Here is a 14,272-nt window from a genome sequence, read left to right on the forward strand (position 1 = left end):
AAATACCTTGTTTTCAAGTATCTTGGGTCTTATTGTTTAATAAAAAGAAATTTCCATGGATTTGAGTTTCACTCCTGAAGAAAAAGTAAAATCGTCTCTCTGTCTACCTACCTACCTACCTATTATCTATCTATAAATTTTCCAAAATTAAGCACACCGTAAAGTAAAATTTCCTTTTCATTTTGTGATAGGTTTGTGACCAAATTATTGGAAGACCTCATCTTCTTTGTTGCTGATGTGCCTAATAATGGACAAGAAGTTCTGGATGTGGTTATCACTAAGCCAAACCGAGAGCGTCAAAAATTGATGAGAGAACAAAACATACTGGCACAGGTGAATTTTTTCATGTACTAAATTTATATATCTTACTTTCTGAATAATAGTATCAGGAAAGTCCTTGTGTTAGTTATCTATTGCTATGAAGCAAATGATCCCAAAACTTAGTGGCTGGAAACCAGATGCTTCTTACCTCTCAGTTTCTGTAGATTAGCGATCTAGGCGTGGCAGACATGGGCAGATCTCACTCAGGGTCTCTCACCAGGCAGCAGTCAAACTGTTTGCTGGGACTTCAGGCATCTCAAGGTTCAACTGAGAGAGTATTCGCCTTCCCAGCCCCCTCACATGGGCATCTCGCAGGAGTACATCAAGACAAGGCAGCTTGCTTTCCTTAGAACTGAGGGATCCAAGAGAGAGCTAGAGAGAATGCTCAGGTGGAAGCTACCATCTTTGTATAACCTAATCTTAGAAATAACATCAGTTCTACTGTGTTCTATTAGTTAGAAGTGCGTTAATAAATCCAACTTGTGTTGTGGTTAAGGAGAGAGGATTCTATGAGGCTGTGAATATCAGGAGGCAGGAATATCAGGGGCCATTGTAGAGGCAGCCTACCATGGACCTGTAAAACCTCTGCATAGTTAGATTGTCTCGAGAAAATATGTGGAAAAAGTCTTAGGTAGAATTTCCAGGTGAACTTGGATACCGCCATCTCCATCTTCTTCCTACTTGTTCCCTTCTCTTCCCTAAAAAAGTAGGACAGTCTGTTCATCAGTTCATGAGTGCTCTGTATGATATTCTAGTCTTTTTCCCTGAAAGTACAGAGGTACTCCTATATTACATCTTCTTGAAATTGTTCATAACACGTCAGTAAATTAATTCACTTCCTAATGATGTGCACATATGGACATGCCTATGTTTGCATATTATTTTTATTTATTAAATTCTATTTAAATTGTTTTATTAATTGCTATTTAAATTAAATTAGATTAAGTTATTCTGTTAATTGCTATTAAATTAATGCTGTTTAACATAAAACTGTATAAAATTAATTATTGTTTGATAAATTAGCATTTCTCTTAATCCATTTGAGGGCAGAGTTTATCACTGCAGGTTTCTTCATTAATGAAGTATAGATTCAAGGAACATACTTAAAACATAAAAATCATGTTCTTGATATACATGTTCTTATTGATTTGGGAAAGGAAAATAGTAGATGTAATATTGGTTATATGTGGCTGATTGTCTGAAAATAAAAAATCAACTTTTTTCTCAAATAAAATAAAGGTTGTAAATCTAATAGGTGTTTTTTCAAAAACAAGTCCGACTTTTTTCAAGTAATTCTTTTATAAAAACATTTAATTTCAAGACTTTTAGGACTTTGAATGATTTATTAATATTGTTTTAACCAACATATGTCAAATACTTTATTTTTATATTATCTATATAAAAATTAAAGGTTTAGTCAATATAAAATTATTAAAGAAACTTTAGTTCATATATTTCATGAATTGTAAATAATAATTCATTTCTATCTTGCTTTCATGTATTAATTAATGCTCATGCCCTTGACTCTGTACTCTTTCATAGACAATTTCCTCATTCTAGCAGCTCATCTCCAGGTGATCCCACCTGCTGTCTTGCTGCCAAAAAGAGTTATATTCCTCAGTGCTTTTTAAATGCTTCCTAACCACTAACCTTTTTACAAGAATCTGGCTTACTGGGTGCCACCAGCTGCCCCGTGGCTCCTAATTTGTCACATTTGAATGCTGATACATTCATTAATTTGGCCACATCTTTATGTACAAACAACAGTAAATTAACTCTTTTATAAAGTAGTTTAGAAGCAATGTCTGGAAGTCATTTTCTGATGTCAGTTTTAATGAAAAGTAAATGTTTTCCTTATATTATTTTGACTTTGAAAGGTGGTAGAAATAATAGAAGAAACTATAAAGTCCCTAGAAATCAAACTACATTTTAGTTCATCTGAATTTGTTCATGTACATATTGGTACAATCGAACACATTCAGTTTCTTATTTTATAAAATATAATTTCTAAACAAAATTAAGAGTTTTATTTAAAGAATGTTTTTTATCACTCAATTTAGGGGACTGCTTTAGCAGTGCTTTTCTAATCTATGATGTGTTGGTCCTGTAACATAAATCCTTTTTGTTTTTCCCCTTTACACTAATACTACTCAAATTTATATGAGTGTTTTTTGAATCAATGTTCTTATTTGTTAAAAAAAAAAGGTTGCAAAACGTGTACCTCCATTCATCAGATGAGGTGGCTGTTTATTCCTGATAGGTATTTGGAATTCTTAAAGCACCCTTTAAGGAGAAAGCAGGAGAAGGCTCAATGCTGAGACTTGAAGATCTGGGGGATCAAAGATATGCACCCTACAAGTACATGCTTCGGCTCTGCTACCGCATCCTGAGACATTCTCAGCAGGACTACCGGAAAAATCAGGTCAGAGAGTAGCGCCCATTTTAAACTGTTTCATATTTAAAGTATAGGCAAGATTTTTTGGTTATAATTCTACAGCACAGAAAGTAGAAATGGGAAATTTCACTTTGAAATGAACTATTTTGTATTGAGGAATACATAAAAATGATTTGTAGGTATTTTTGAGTTGTATTGAACTTGCCTTGATTCTTCCATATGAAATTAGAATCACTGGGGGAGGGTGTCCTAAGTACTAACATATGCCTGGTGTTGCCTTCTGGAGACCAGGGCATCCTGGTTCTATTATGTAAAGAGAAATGGAACATTTTTGGCTTGAGGTAATTGTTTAGTGGAAAACATATGATGTGAGACAAAGAAGGGACACAAGAGAGAAAAGATAGAGTTGTGGGAATTCACAAGAGGGAGAGCTCAGTGGTGGCTTTGGGAACCAAGGAAGGATACTTGGCGAAGGAAGCCTTTGAGTAGGATGAGAATCATTTTCATAAATTGTATGAGAAGAGGTATTTATGAAGAGAGATCTATGAAGTGAGAATTAAAGATGCTAGAAAGGGCACGTTTTCCCTAAGGATCTAGGGGTACAGTTAACAGTTGCCAGTTACAAGTAAAATTTCTCTTAAGTCTCATTTTTATCTTAAAAATACAAGCCACAGGTGCGGTGGCTCAAGTCTGTAATCCCAACACTTTGGGAGGCCAAGGTTGGGGGATTACTTGAGGTCAGGAGTTCTAGACCAGCTTAGGCAATATAGTGAGGCCCCATCTCTACAAAAACAAAAAATAACTGGGTATGGTGGTGTGTGTCTGTGGTCCCAGCTACTAAGGAGGCTAAGGCTGGAGAATTGCTTCAGCTCAGGAGTTTGAGACTGTAGTAAGCTATGATTACACTAGTATTATTTAGCCTGAGCAACAGAGTGAGACCCTGCCTCTTAAAAAACAAAACAAAACAATCACAAACTTAATATTTTGCCATGTGTCCAATAATGTAAATGTCTGTTTAACATAAAATTATATAAAATTAATTATTGTTTGATAATTCATATTTCTCTTAATCCATTTGAGGGCAGAGTGCATCACTGTAAGTTACACTAACAAGTTTGGTCCATGAAGAAGGATGGTGAGGGTGAGGGCTGGAGGGGCAGGGCGGGAAAAGCCACTAGGGCCTAAGATGTCAACCCCAGAGAGTGGAGGTTATTTGGGAAGAGTTAATAGTATTTATTGTGTGCTTACTTTGTACCAGGCTCAGTTCTAAGTACTTGTCATGAATTAATTCAGTTAACACTGAATTAAGATGAAGGACAGAGGCACAGAGAGGTTATGTAACTTATACATGGTGATAGTTTAAGAATGGAGCCAGTATAAAAACCCAGACTCTGAATCATCACACTATTCCATCTTGGTAGTTTGAACATTTTTGGGGAATAAAAAACGATTTTCTTTAGGAAGACTATGTTAAAATATTTTGGCTTCATAATTCTGTTTGAAGAATAAGAAAGGTCTGCAAAGATTATGTAAAAACATTAGCTAGAAGATAAATAATATGGCAAGGAATAGGAGTAAGAGCAAGGGGACAATATAAAGAAACCTTAAATATTGTCTAATATAATTCTAGTTATAAATACCCTTCTTGCTGATCCAAGTGCTGTCACTAGAATTATTTTTCCCAACTTCATTGTGTTCCTTTAAGATGGTAAGATGAAGTAGATAGCATTGTTTATTTTTTTTTCTGAAGAAGAATTAAGCAACAGAACATTAAATGTTCAACCTTCAAGCACTCAGAGTCAGTGTTGAGGGCTCCCAGTGTCAGACCCTGAGTTCTTAGTGGAGGTCTGGAGTGGGGAAGGGCAATGAGAAAGGCTGTTTAATGTTTTCTCCTTGCTCTCATTTTTCTTCTTGAGTTTGGAGAAATATGCTCGTAAGACAGGTTATCACTTCACACATACAGGCAGTTCTGTATTATAGAGATTGAAATTAACAGAAAAAAACCTAATAGATCAACAGAGGCTATCCAGGTCCCTCAGGCCCATCAGATCCCACAATGTGCATCCTCCCTGATGGCTGTCAGCCTTTGCAAAGGTGCTTGGGACCCTTTCCCTTTTCTATAGCCCTGTGTTTCGGGATCACTTTGGATTTGGTTATTCCGCTAGTCACTAGTAGGTTCCCTGAGCAGCATGTCTCAACTGGTGTCAGTTCTGTCTCTCAGGGTCTGGCACACATGGTTCTTTCTCACTCCCCTCTCAGTCTTGGCCAGGGATCAGTATGTGCATACACACACACACACACACACACACACACACACACACCCCTACACCTACCTAGTCATATCACTCCTTTCAGGTACATGTTTATGCACTTTAGGGACCCGATTTCTGGGTTTCTTTGGAGCATAGAGATGGAGCATAGATGGTAAAGGAATAAAGAATTCCTAGCATTTGTTGAGGGTTAGATTTTATTTTTCTTTCCTTTCTGTTGTGTGTTCTAATTGAATCTCGGTGATAGCTGAGAAATATTTTTCTCATTTCTATTGAATTAAGAATGCCTTGTAGTAAGCATAAAGCAGCTTGATGTTTTAGAACATGATTTAAAAATGTTCTATATTATTATGTAGTATATATTATATAGTATTATGCCTACAATTATTTTGTTTTACTTTATCTTCACTTATATGTTATAGTCCTAATAGGAAGTTCATTTGTGACTTAATACTAACCCATATTTTAATACTGAGTCTCTATTTATTACTATTTATAAACTTTGGTACCACCCCTAAGTTTATTTGGTTATGTATTAACATCTTTGGATGTTCGCCTTATGCCAGAGTTTGCCTTAGACTACTATAGTAGTAATAAAAGTGTGTAAATCAATACGAATCCTTAAAATGATATACTAACAGAAGACATTTACTTTAGTTAACTGGCTACCCATACACCAAGCTATCATTCTGAAAGGCCACAAAAATACTGCCTAGAATTTAATTAGATTTGTGCAACCAATATCATTTTCAAGGAATAGGTACATTCTTGTAAATTTTGCCTAAGGCAAAACCACTTTCTAATCAATAAATTCTCTCCTCATAGAAACAAAGACACATTTCCAAGGAGAATCCCAAGGAATCAAAGTGAGAATGTTTCATGATGGAAGGGAGTGAAGCCCACCAGTTCCCTGGCAGTGTGAGATGTGCTGCTTGTAGAACAGGGGAGATGAACAATAGTGATTTGGGATATAGAAAAATTAGTGTAATGAGTAAGGAGTAGATCAAACAATAACATGATCGAACCTCCCCAGTGGCTTTCTCTTACTTTTAGAATGACCTCTTTGCCCTTTACCGTGGCTCACAAGGATTCTTTTGACCTACCTCTCCAACTTCAACTTTGCTTTCTGCCCCTTACTACTGCCTAGCTACAAGGGCCACCTTCTGTTGATAGAGTACAGGCTTGGTTCTACCACCACAGGGCTTTTGCACTGGCTACTCCCACTGCCTAGATGGCTTCCCTCTAGGTCTTTCAATGGCTGCCTTGATGTCTTCATTTCCATCCTAGCTCAAATGTCACTTCTTCAGCATCTACCCTATCTAACGTTGACAGCTTTCTTCAGTCCTCTGTTTGTTTCACTTCACTTATCAACATGGAATGGAATGTAGTGGTTTTTCAAGAAACATTTATTGGGCAAATGAATCTAATCAATAATGTGATTAATCATATTGCCCTTTATAGCTTTTTAAAGATGAAAAGTGTATGACATTTTACCAGTATTTTAAAGAAAAGATTTAGATCATTGTAGCATATACACAAAAAAGGAATCAACCCAAGTCCGTCTAAGACCTTCATGTAACAACTCAAATCTCATGTCTCATAAATGAGCTATCAGGCAGTCATTTTCTTTTCTGTAATTATGCCCAAGTCCTTGGCCATGCCTTTAAGCAAGAGATAGAAGAAAAGCCAATCTGAGGTTATTGTATTATAAAAACTTATTTTAATTAGATTAATTTTTTCCACTTAGACTGTAAATACCTATATTAAAAATTATTTCTAGCTGCATAATTTTTGGTAGAAGTTAAATAATGTATATGCCAGTATGTTTTCATTCACTTCCTCAAAAATATCTATTTATTGAAAAATTACTTACTTGCTTTTTTTTGAGAAAACTTTTAGTGAATAAATTAATCGATGTTGTTGATCCTAATAGAACCTGTTATTTCTAAGCTGGTGGCAGTGCGTTCTGACAGCCTTTCTTCTTTGCAGGAATATATTGCTAAGAATTTCTGTGTCATGCAGTCCCAGATTGGCTATGATATTTTGGCAGAAGATACGATCACAGCTTTGTTGCACAACAACAGAAAACTACTAGAGAAACATATCACAGCAAAAGAAATAGAAACATTTGTCAGTTTACTGAGGAGAAATCGGGAGCCAAGGTTTGAAATGATTCATGCAGTATTCTTTTCTAGTGGAGATGAGGCTTTATGTTTTGTTTTTAGAACTTTTAAAAGTTAGAATGCTTTCATATCACTAACTTTTATGGACAAACTATGTTGGGCTTATTGCTATAATAATTGTATATAATAAAGAGTTATTACCTCATAAGAGATCAAAGCCCTTTATGGACATACTTAAGTGTGGTTGATTTTCACTCTGAATCCTCATGATTTCATAGACCTTTATGGTTTCTCAAAATACGTTCATATACATGATCTTATTTAGATCATTGCACACTTGTATGAGATACATTGTATATTATTATCCCCATTTTAGAGATGAGAAAATAGAAACCTGGAGAGCAACTCGCCCAAGTGTCCCCTAATAGGAGATAAATCAAGGGTTTCTGACTCCACATCGAGTTCTTTTTCTGTTGTACCATGCTGCCTAATCTTGAAGAAATGAGTGCAGAAAAGTCAAGCCAATTGTCAGTGGTTTCTTAGCGAATTCGTACAGCAAATAAATGCTAGAAGGTAGAAATGGGTTTCTGACTTGACCAGGTCATAGTCATTTTCATTAGGTGTGTGCTCTATTTCTATTTTATTCAGTAGAGCATTAGCTTTGATCTGCTTTTGTTTTGATATTCAGCTCTGGGAGACTCACTTTAGGACAGATGAATGATTTTCTAAATATAAGTCATGGTGCTGTGGGAGGAATATCATAAAATAAATAGAAGCGAACACATCCTTTTTGAAACAAGGCTTGTATTAAAAGGAATTGTATGTTTAATTTGTTTCTAATGATGCAGTAAACAACACATTAGACAAATATGTGGAAATAATATTTAAAAATGTAATAAGTTTATTTTGTTAAATTCCAAATTATGTCTTTATTGTGTTGCTTTTATAAAATTCTTGGTCTTGATATTCCATTTAATTTTCCAAATTATGTCTTTATTGTGATGCTTTTCTAAAATGCTTTGTCTTCATATTCCATTTAATTTTTTTTCCTTTTGCCAGATTTTTGGATTATTTGTCAGATCTGTGTGTGTCTAATACCACTGCTATCCCTGTAACTCAAGAACTCATCTGTAAATTTATGTTGAGTCCAGGCAATGCAGACATTCTCATTCAAACTAAGTAAGCCCAGATAATGGATGCATCTTTTTCCTGTTGATTATTTGTAAGCATTGTAGTTTTTGTCATATTTACAAGTACACTTCTTAGTAGATTTTTGTATGTGCTGTTTATTTAAAGGGTGGTTTCAATGCAAGCAGACAACCCCATGGAGAGTTCCATCCTTTCAGATGACATTGATGATGAAGAAGTTTGGCTCTATTGGATTGATAGCAACAAGGAACCTCATGGCAAAGCTATTAGGCACCTTGCTCAAGAGGCAAAAGAAGGCACCAAAGCTGACTTAGAAGTTCTTACCTATTACAGGTTAAGTATTGTAAACAATCTTATAATTCCCAACCTCACATATTAATTGAGAACTAGTTCACTGTAGCCATTAGTTAGGTATCTATGAAGAGGCAATTTTAAAAGTCATATAGGAACTAGGGTAGCTGAAATATTTAGATTATTTTAAATATTCAGAATAAAATTTAACATTTATATTTTGTACATATACCACTTGCGATTTCCTGGTTTTCTACTAGCTTAGAATTATTATGAAGCCAAAGGGTTTGTCCTCCTATTGAGTAGAGTGGAGGCAGATGAGACACATGTTAGAACCTAGGTGATGGAATTGAGAGGGATAAAGACATGGGGCTAAGGAAATTGATTTGGCCACAAGGGTAGCTCAGAGAAAGTAAGCCAGAAGTTTAGTATGGAGTGGTTTATGGATATGTGGTGACCTAGGGCCTAAGAGAAACTGGTGTTTGTAGTTATGAAAGTCCAGCACTGGAATATGGCAGCAGATGTACTGAAGGCAGTTCCTGATGGTCAGTGCATTGGGAGCAAGAACCTAGCTGGCATCTTTGAGTTGTAGGGATAGAAACCCAAGGCAGAAGCCCTGGGACCAAGCTTGGCCCAAACAACAAGAATCAGAGAAAAACAGATGACGCCTTGTATTCTCTGGTTTCTGCAGCTACAGCCACCAAACCAAAGGGGAATTCTTAATCTCAAAACTGGGCTCATGAAGCCAAGTGCACTCAGGCCATTTGGACTGATCACTTTTGGTTTGGGAATGGAGTGGTGTGCAACCTGGCATGTAGATACTAGAGCCTGAAGCTGAATGAGGCTGGGGAAGGTGTAGAGAGATGGTTTCATATGAGCTGTTGCCCATAGCCTTCAGACTGAATGCAGTATTTTTAATGCTAGGAAACTGACAGAGTGCTAGAGACACTCTCCAGCAGACACATGTTGCTGGAACAAGTGAGAGGAATTGTAACTGAAAGGACATAGAGACAGTTTCATATATGTCTTGTTGTTTGCTCTTGATTAAAATACTATTGGAGTTTGACTCCAGTATCACCAATGCTTAGAAATACAGGTGTCTTAAACGTAGATACTGATTGGTGCCATGATGTTTAAAAACTTCCTTGAGATAAGACAATAATGTAATATGTATACTATTTTTAAGGTACCAGCTAAACCTCTTTGCAAGGATGTGCTTGGATCGCCAGTATCTGGCCATAAACCAGATTTCCACACAGCTCTCTGTAGACCTGATCCTGCGGTGTGTGTCAGATGAGAGCCTGCCGTTTGACCTCCGGGCATCCTTCTGTCGCCTCATGCTCCACATGCACGTTGACCGGGATCCCCAGGAGTCCGTGGTGCCTGTTCGCTATGCCAGGCTCTGGACAGAAATCCCCACAAAGATCACAATTCATGAGTATGTTTGGAAAAATGTCTTGAGGCTTTGGAATCCAGCAGATGAACTCCACATCCAGTGTCTACAGTTTTGAAATGAAACATGTGGAAAGGCATTTGTGTGTCCTAACTTGGGTTGTTAATCTTCTAAATGCAAATAAGATACTCTTTTTGAGGGGTGAAGGGATAACTCTCAGTGATAATGAAAGCACTTTCTGGAAAACAGTAAAGAAGTAATACTGATGTAATGAGCAATAATTTAAGTACTAAATACTGCGGTAGACTGACTTAAGTGCTTTACACATACTAACTCATTTCACAACAGCCCCATTTTACAGGTAAGGACCCCGCCCCTGGGAAGGCTAACTAATTTATCCAAGATTATGAACCCAGGAAACGAAAGCATGTGTGTTTTCCTATTTTTAAATGATTGCAATCAGTTTAATTTGCATTATTTTCTTTATGTATTTCCAGATACGATTCTATAACAGACTCTTCCAGAAATGATATGAAGAGGAAATTTGCCCTGACAATGGAATTTGTTGAAGAATATTTGAAAGAAGTTGTAAACCAGCCCTTTCCTTTTGGGGATAAAGAAAAAAATAAATTGACATTTGAGGTACTTTTCCCCTTTCATATTTAGAATGCTTTAGTAATTGGGTAGTTTAGTTCATGAGGTGTGATTTTTCTCTGCCATTTTAAAAAGATAGCTTTGGTGTTTTGATGTCCAGTACAAAATATTTTATGTATAATGGTATATTAATTTGTATTGCCCTTGATTTTTTTTGTTTCATTCATGTAATATTTTTTGCATGTAAAAAACAAAGGCAGTTTGGCATATTTTGTAAAATGTTTGGATACTTTTCTATTTCTATGGAGATGATGTTTTTATTCTCATTGAACCGAATTGAAAAATCAGTTTGGGGATATAGTGACAAAACTAGACCAAGGATGCTCTTACTTGTTACCTGGTATATTAGTTATCTACTGGTGTGTAACAAATTACTTCAAAACTTTGCAGCCTGAAGCAACAAACATTATCATAGCTTCTATGGGTCAGGAACCTGGGAGTAGCTTAGCTGGGTGGTTCTGGCTCAGGGTCTGTGATGGAGTAGCCAGCAAGCTGTTGACTGGGATTGCAGCCATCTGGGGCTTGACAGTCTGTTTCTAAGGTCCCTGGAGGGGTTTTTGGTGGCCATACTTCCTTGCTGGCTGTTGGCACCTCAGCTTCCTGCTATGTGGGCCTTTCTGTAGGCTGCCTAGGTGTCCTCATGACATGGCACCTGGCTTCCTCAGTGCAAGCGATCTGAGAGAGAGTCCAAGATGGAAGTTATAGTCTTCTGCAATCTAATTTTGGAAGTGACATGCCATCACTTCTGTTGATCATTTGGACAAACTCTGGTACAGTGTGGTGGGGGAGACTGTGCACTGGGGACCACATTTTGGAGGTGGGCTCTCACACTTAGAATGCCCTGTGCTATCCAGAAGATCACAAAGCAGCCTAGGGAACATATTTCTGGGCAGATTTCTTGGATAGTAGCCATTTATTAAAGCAATTAATTCAGGCAACCATTTATTAAGTGGCATCCTGCTGACATAAATGAGTTAATGTTTAATTAGGATGTAAATAATTCTGGTGTAAATTTTGTTAAGAACCTTAAAGCACCCTGAATATTATTTGGATTTAGTTCCAGATGTGAATAAATCAAAGTTCAAGTGGTTGTTTTTACAAGTATTTTAATTCCTAGGTGTTAAAGAGTTAGGAAGTTTAGAAATAGCTGTGCTAATTTAGATAATAAAAAAGCCAATGTTTATTTCAGTTCCTAATTTTTTTCCGCTCTTTCACCCTCACTCCTCACTTTTTTTTTTAAATTAAGGTGGTCCACTTGGCTCGGAATCTTATATACTTTGGATTTTATAGTTTCAGTGAGTTATTAAGGCTAACAAGAACACTTCTGGCGATTTTAGACATTGTACAGGCTCCCATGTCATCATACTTTGAAAGATTAAGCAAATTTCAAGATGGAGGTAAGAATTTTGAGAATTAATATTGTTGTTATTACTTGGAAGTAAGATAAAAAACAAAACTACAGAGAAGGGGGTGCTGTTGTGTACCTGATAATATATGTGTGCATATGAACACAAGTCCTTTGATAGGGCTGAGTGGTAATAAGGTGGATTTACAAACATGCATCTCTGTTTATAATGCTAAAGCTTTGAAAGGTAAATTCATAAGGTCAGATTCCATCTTTAGCAACTAACATTATAGTTAAGCCACTCATGAAAGTATTATGTGTTAAAAAATGAAACCATCGTGATAGTTATGGTCATCTTGGTGTGTGTCATCTGCTGGCTGTGCTCCATAGCAGGGCTTAGAAAGATGGGAGGAAAGGGCTGGCAAAGTATCATGCCAGAAAAGTGGTGAATGCCACTCCAGTGTGGGAGCCTATGGAGTGAAGTGGAGAAGAGAATGGGCTTTCAAGGTAGAATGCCTACATTCAAACCCTGCCTTGACCATTTAGAAGGTACTTACCTTCTCTATGATTTTTCTTTTCTCACCTGAGATATTAAGATGATAATAATAATATCCTTTTCACAGTTTCCTTGCGAGAATTAAGGGAATGTATATAATATATTCAATGGACTTTCAACAGTGCCTGTCTCATAAGTCAATACAAAGTTTTATGATGATGATTGTCTTGGGTTGGATACCCTAAAAACATCCTGAGATAGAGTGTTGTTTTATAGAAGGTATATTGAGGAGTGCACTTGGATATATACCTGTTAGGAAGTGAGGAAGGTAGGACTGGGCAGACAGAGAAGCTCATCTGCAATGCAGTTATGACTGAGACGTCAGCTGATCCGGTAGGGAGCTCTGGAGCTGGGATGCTCCTTGGAATTGCCACAAATTAAGGCAAGGGAGGCCACACTTTGTATCTGTATCAGCCAGCTATTAGCTACGTGGCTTCATCTTGGTGGGGGCTGTGTAACATTGGATAAGAGTCTGTCCTAGAGAGAGATACAGCTGTAAGTAGTTAGCAACCAGGATGCCCAGGGCAATAAGAGCCTCAGACCTAAAGAGGGAACATGGGTGGATAGAATAGTATCCACTACAGGATTAAAAGGGCAAAACCAGAAATCTAATTTCAGATATAAAGAAGAAATATCTAATTAAGGATTACAAACGGGCAACTTACAGTAAGCTGAAGCAATTAATTGCTGCCATCCAAATCTCAATTTCTTTTATTTCTTTCAAAAAAACTGTACAAATCAATAAGAATCCAATTGAGCCACATAAATCCCTCACCTTCAACATAACTAGAAGCTAGGGGACAGTGCAAATGCTAGTTGCTTTAAGTAGAAAAATAAACATTCATTTTTAGTACAGCTGCCTTGTGAGCTCCCATTGTAAGCTTTGAGGATGGTGAGTGGTTTTCGGAGAAACTGGAGAAGAGAAAAGGGATTATGTGCAAAGGGAATGAAATGAAATTGTATGAAAATTATCCTCAGAAAGAGAAAGTCTATTTAGGTGTGAAAATATGGAAAAAGTATCCAGATAGATAAAAGCACCAATTAAAAAGGAAGGAACTTGAAATAGCGCAGGGAGCTTCCAGGGATGAACAAGGTTGCAGGTAAGGGAAGGGTACCCCCTCAAGTCTTTTTGTAAGGGGAAAAGAGGCAAGATGAGGAGATCTAGAATACCACAAGACAAAAGAAACCTGAAACATTGATGGACATATCACTCCTCCACCGACCTCCACCAAAAGCCACATTTTAAAGAAACTGCACTTTATGACTCTGACAGGAGGGGGCGCTCTTGAACCAGAGATCCTATAAACCCACTCTGTCAATCCTGTCCACTAAGTGTGTAAATGTCATCAGTCTCACTATGTGTAACTACTGTAAGACCAAAACAAAATAGAAAAATCAAAACACTTCAGTGGATGGAAATTTCTCTCTGAAAAGCTACTGTGAAGCAGAAGAATATTTAACATGATACTTTAAATGGAATTAAGTAGCTTCTAGCACATTAGGCTATGGAAAACATTTTGATTCATAAATTCAAAAACTAAGATCAGAAATGGACTAAAAACCAAGAAGAAATAGAATAAAAATTGAACTCAGGAAAGAAATAGAGTAAAATGATTGGCTTTATTTATTCATTTATTTTTACAAATACAGATTAAAATATGAGGTGTCAAAGAGAGAATAGATTTGAAGGAAAATCTATTAGGGGTCATTGAAGAAAGGCAGGAGAACAATGAAGAGAATGACAATGATCCAAAGAGACAAGTGATGATGGTGGG

At 36.8% G+C, this 14,272-nt stretch overlaps 1 protein-coding gene across 8 annotated transcripts in view; it reads left to right on the forward strand.

The window, feature by feature from the left end:
• The window catches only part of ITPR2 (inositol 1,4,5-trisphosphate receptor type 2), a 529,604-nt gene that overhangs the window by 174,045 nt on the left and 341,287 nt on the right, over positions 1-14,272 (forward strand). For all 8 annotated transcript variants that reach the window (XR_013522736.1, XM_054238248.2, XM_078339073.1 and 5 more), the window contains 8 exons: positions 192-333; positions 2,582-2,743; positions 6,976-7,148; positions 8,169-8,288; positions 8,406-8,591; positions 9,736-9,987; positions 10,440-10,584; positions 11,843-11,993. Coding sequence is in view for 7 of the 8 variants with exons in the window: in XM_054238248.2 (XP_054094223.1) it covers positions 192-333; positions 2,582-2,743; positions 6,976-7,148; positions 8,169-8,288; positions 8,406-8,591; positions 9,736-9,987; positions 10,440-10,584; positions 11,843-11,993 (1,331 nt within the window). In the remaining variant the exon portion in view is untranslated. The remainder of the gene's footprint in view (positions 1-191; positions 334-2,581; positions 2,744-6,975; positions 7,149-8,168; positions 8,289-8,405; positions 8,592-9,735; positions 9,988-10,439; positions 10,585-11,842; positions 11,994-14,272) is intronic.

This window comes from Callithrix jacchus, chromosome 9 (genome assembly GCF_049354715.1).
Source record: "Callithrix jacchus isolate 240 chromosome 9, calJac240_pri, whole genome shotgun sequence".
Classification (NCBI taxonomy): domain Eukaryota; kingdom Metazoa; phylum Chordata; class Mammalia; order Primates; family Cebidae; genus Callithrix; species Callithrix jacchus.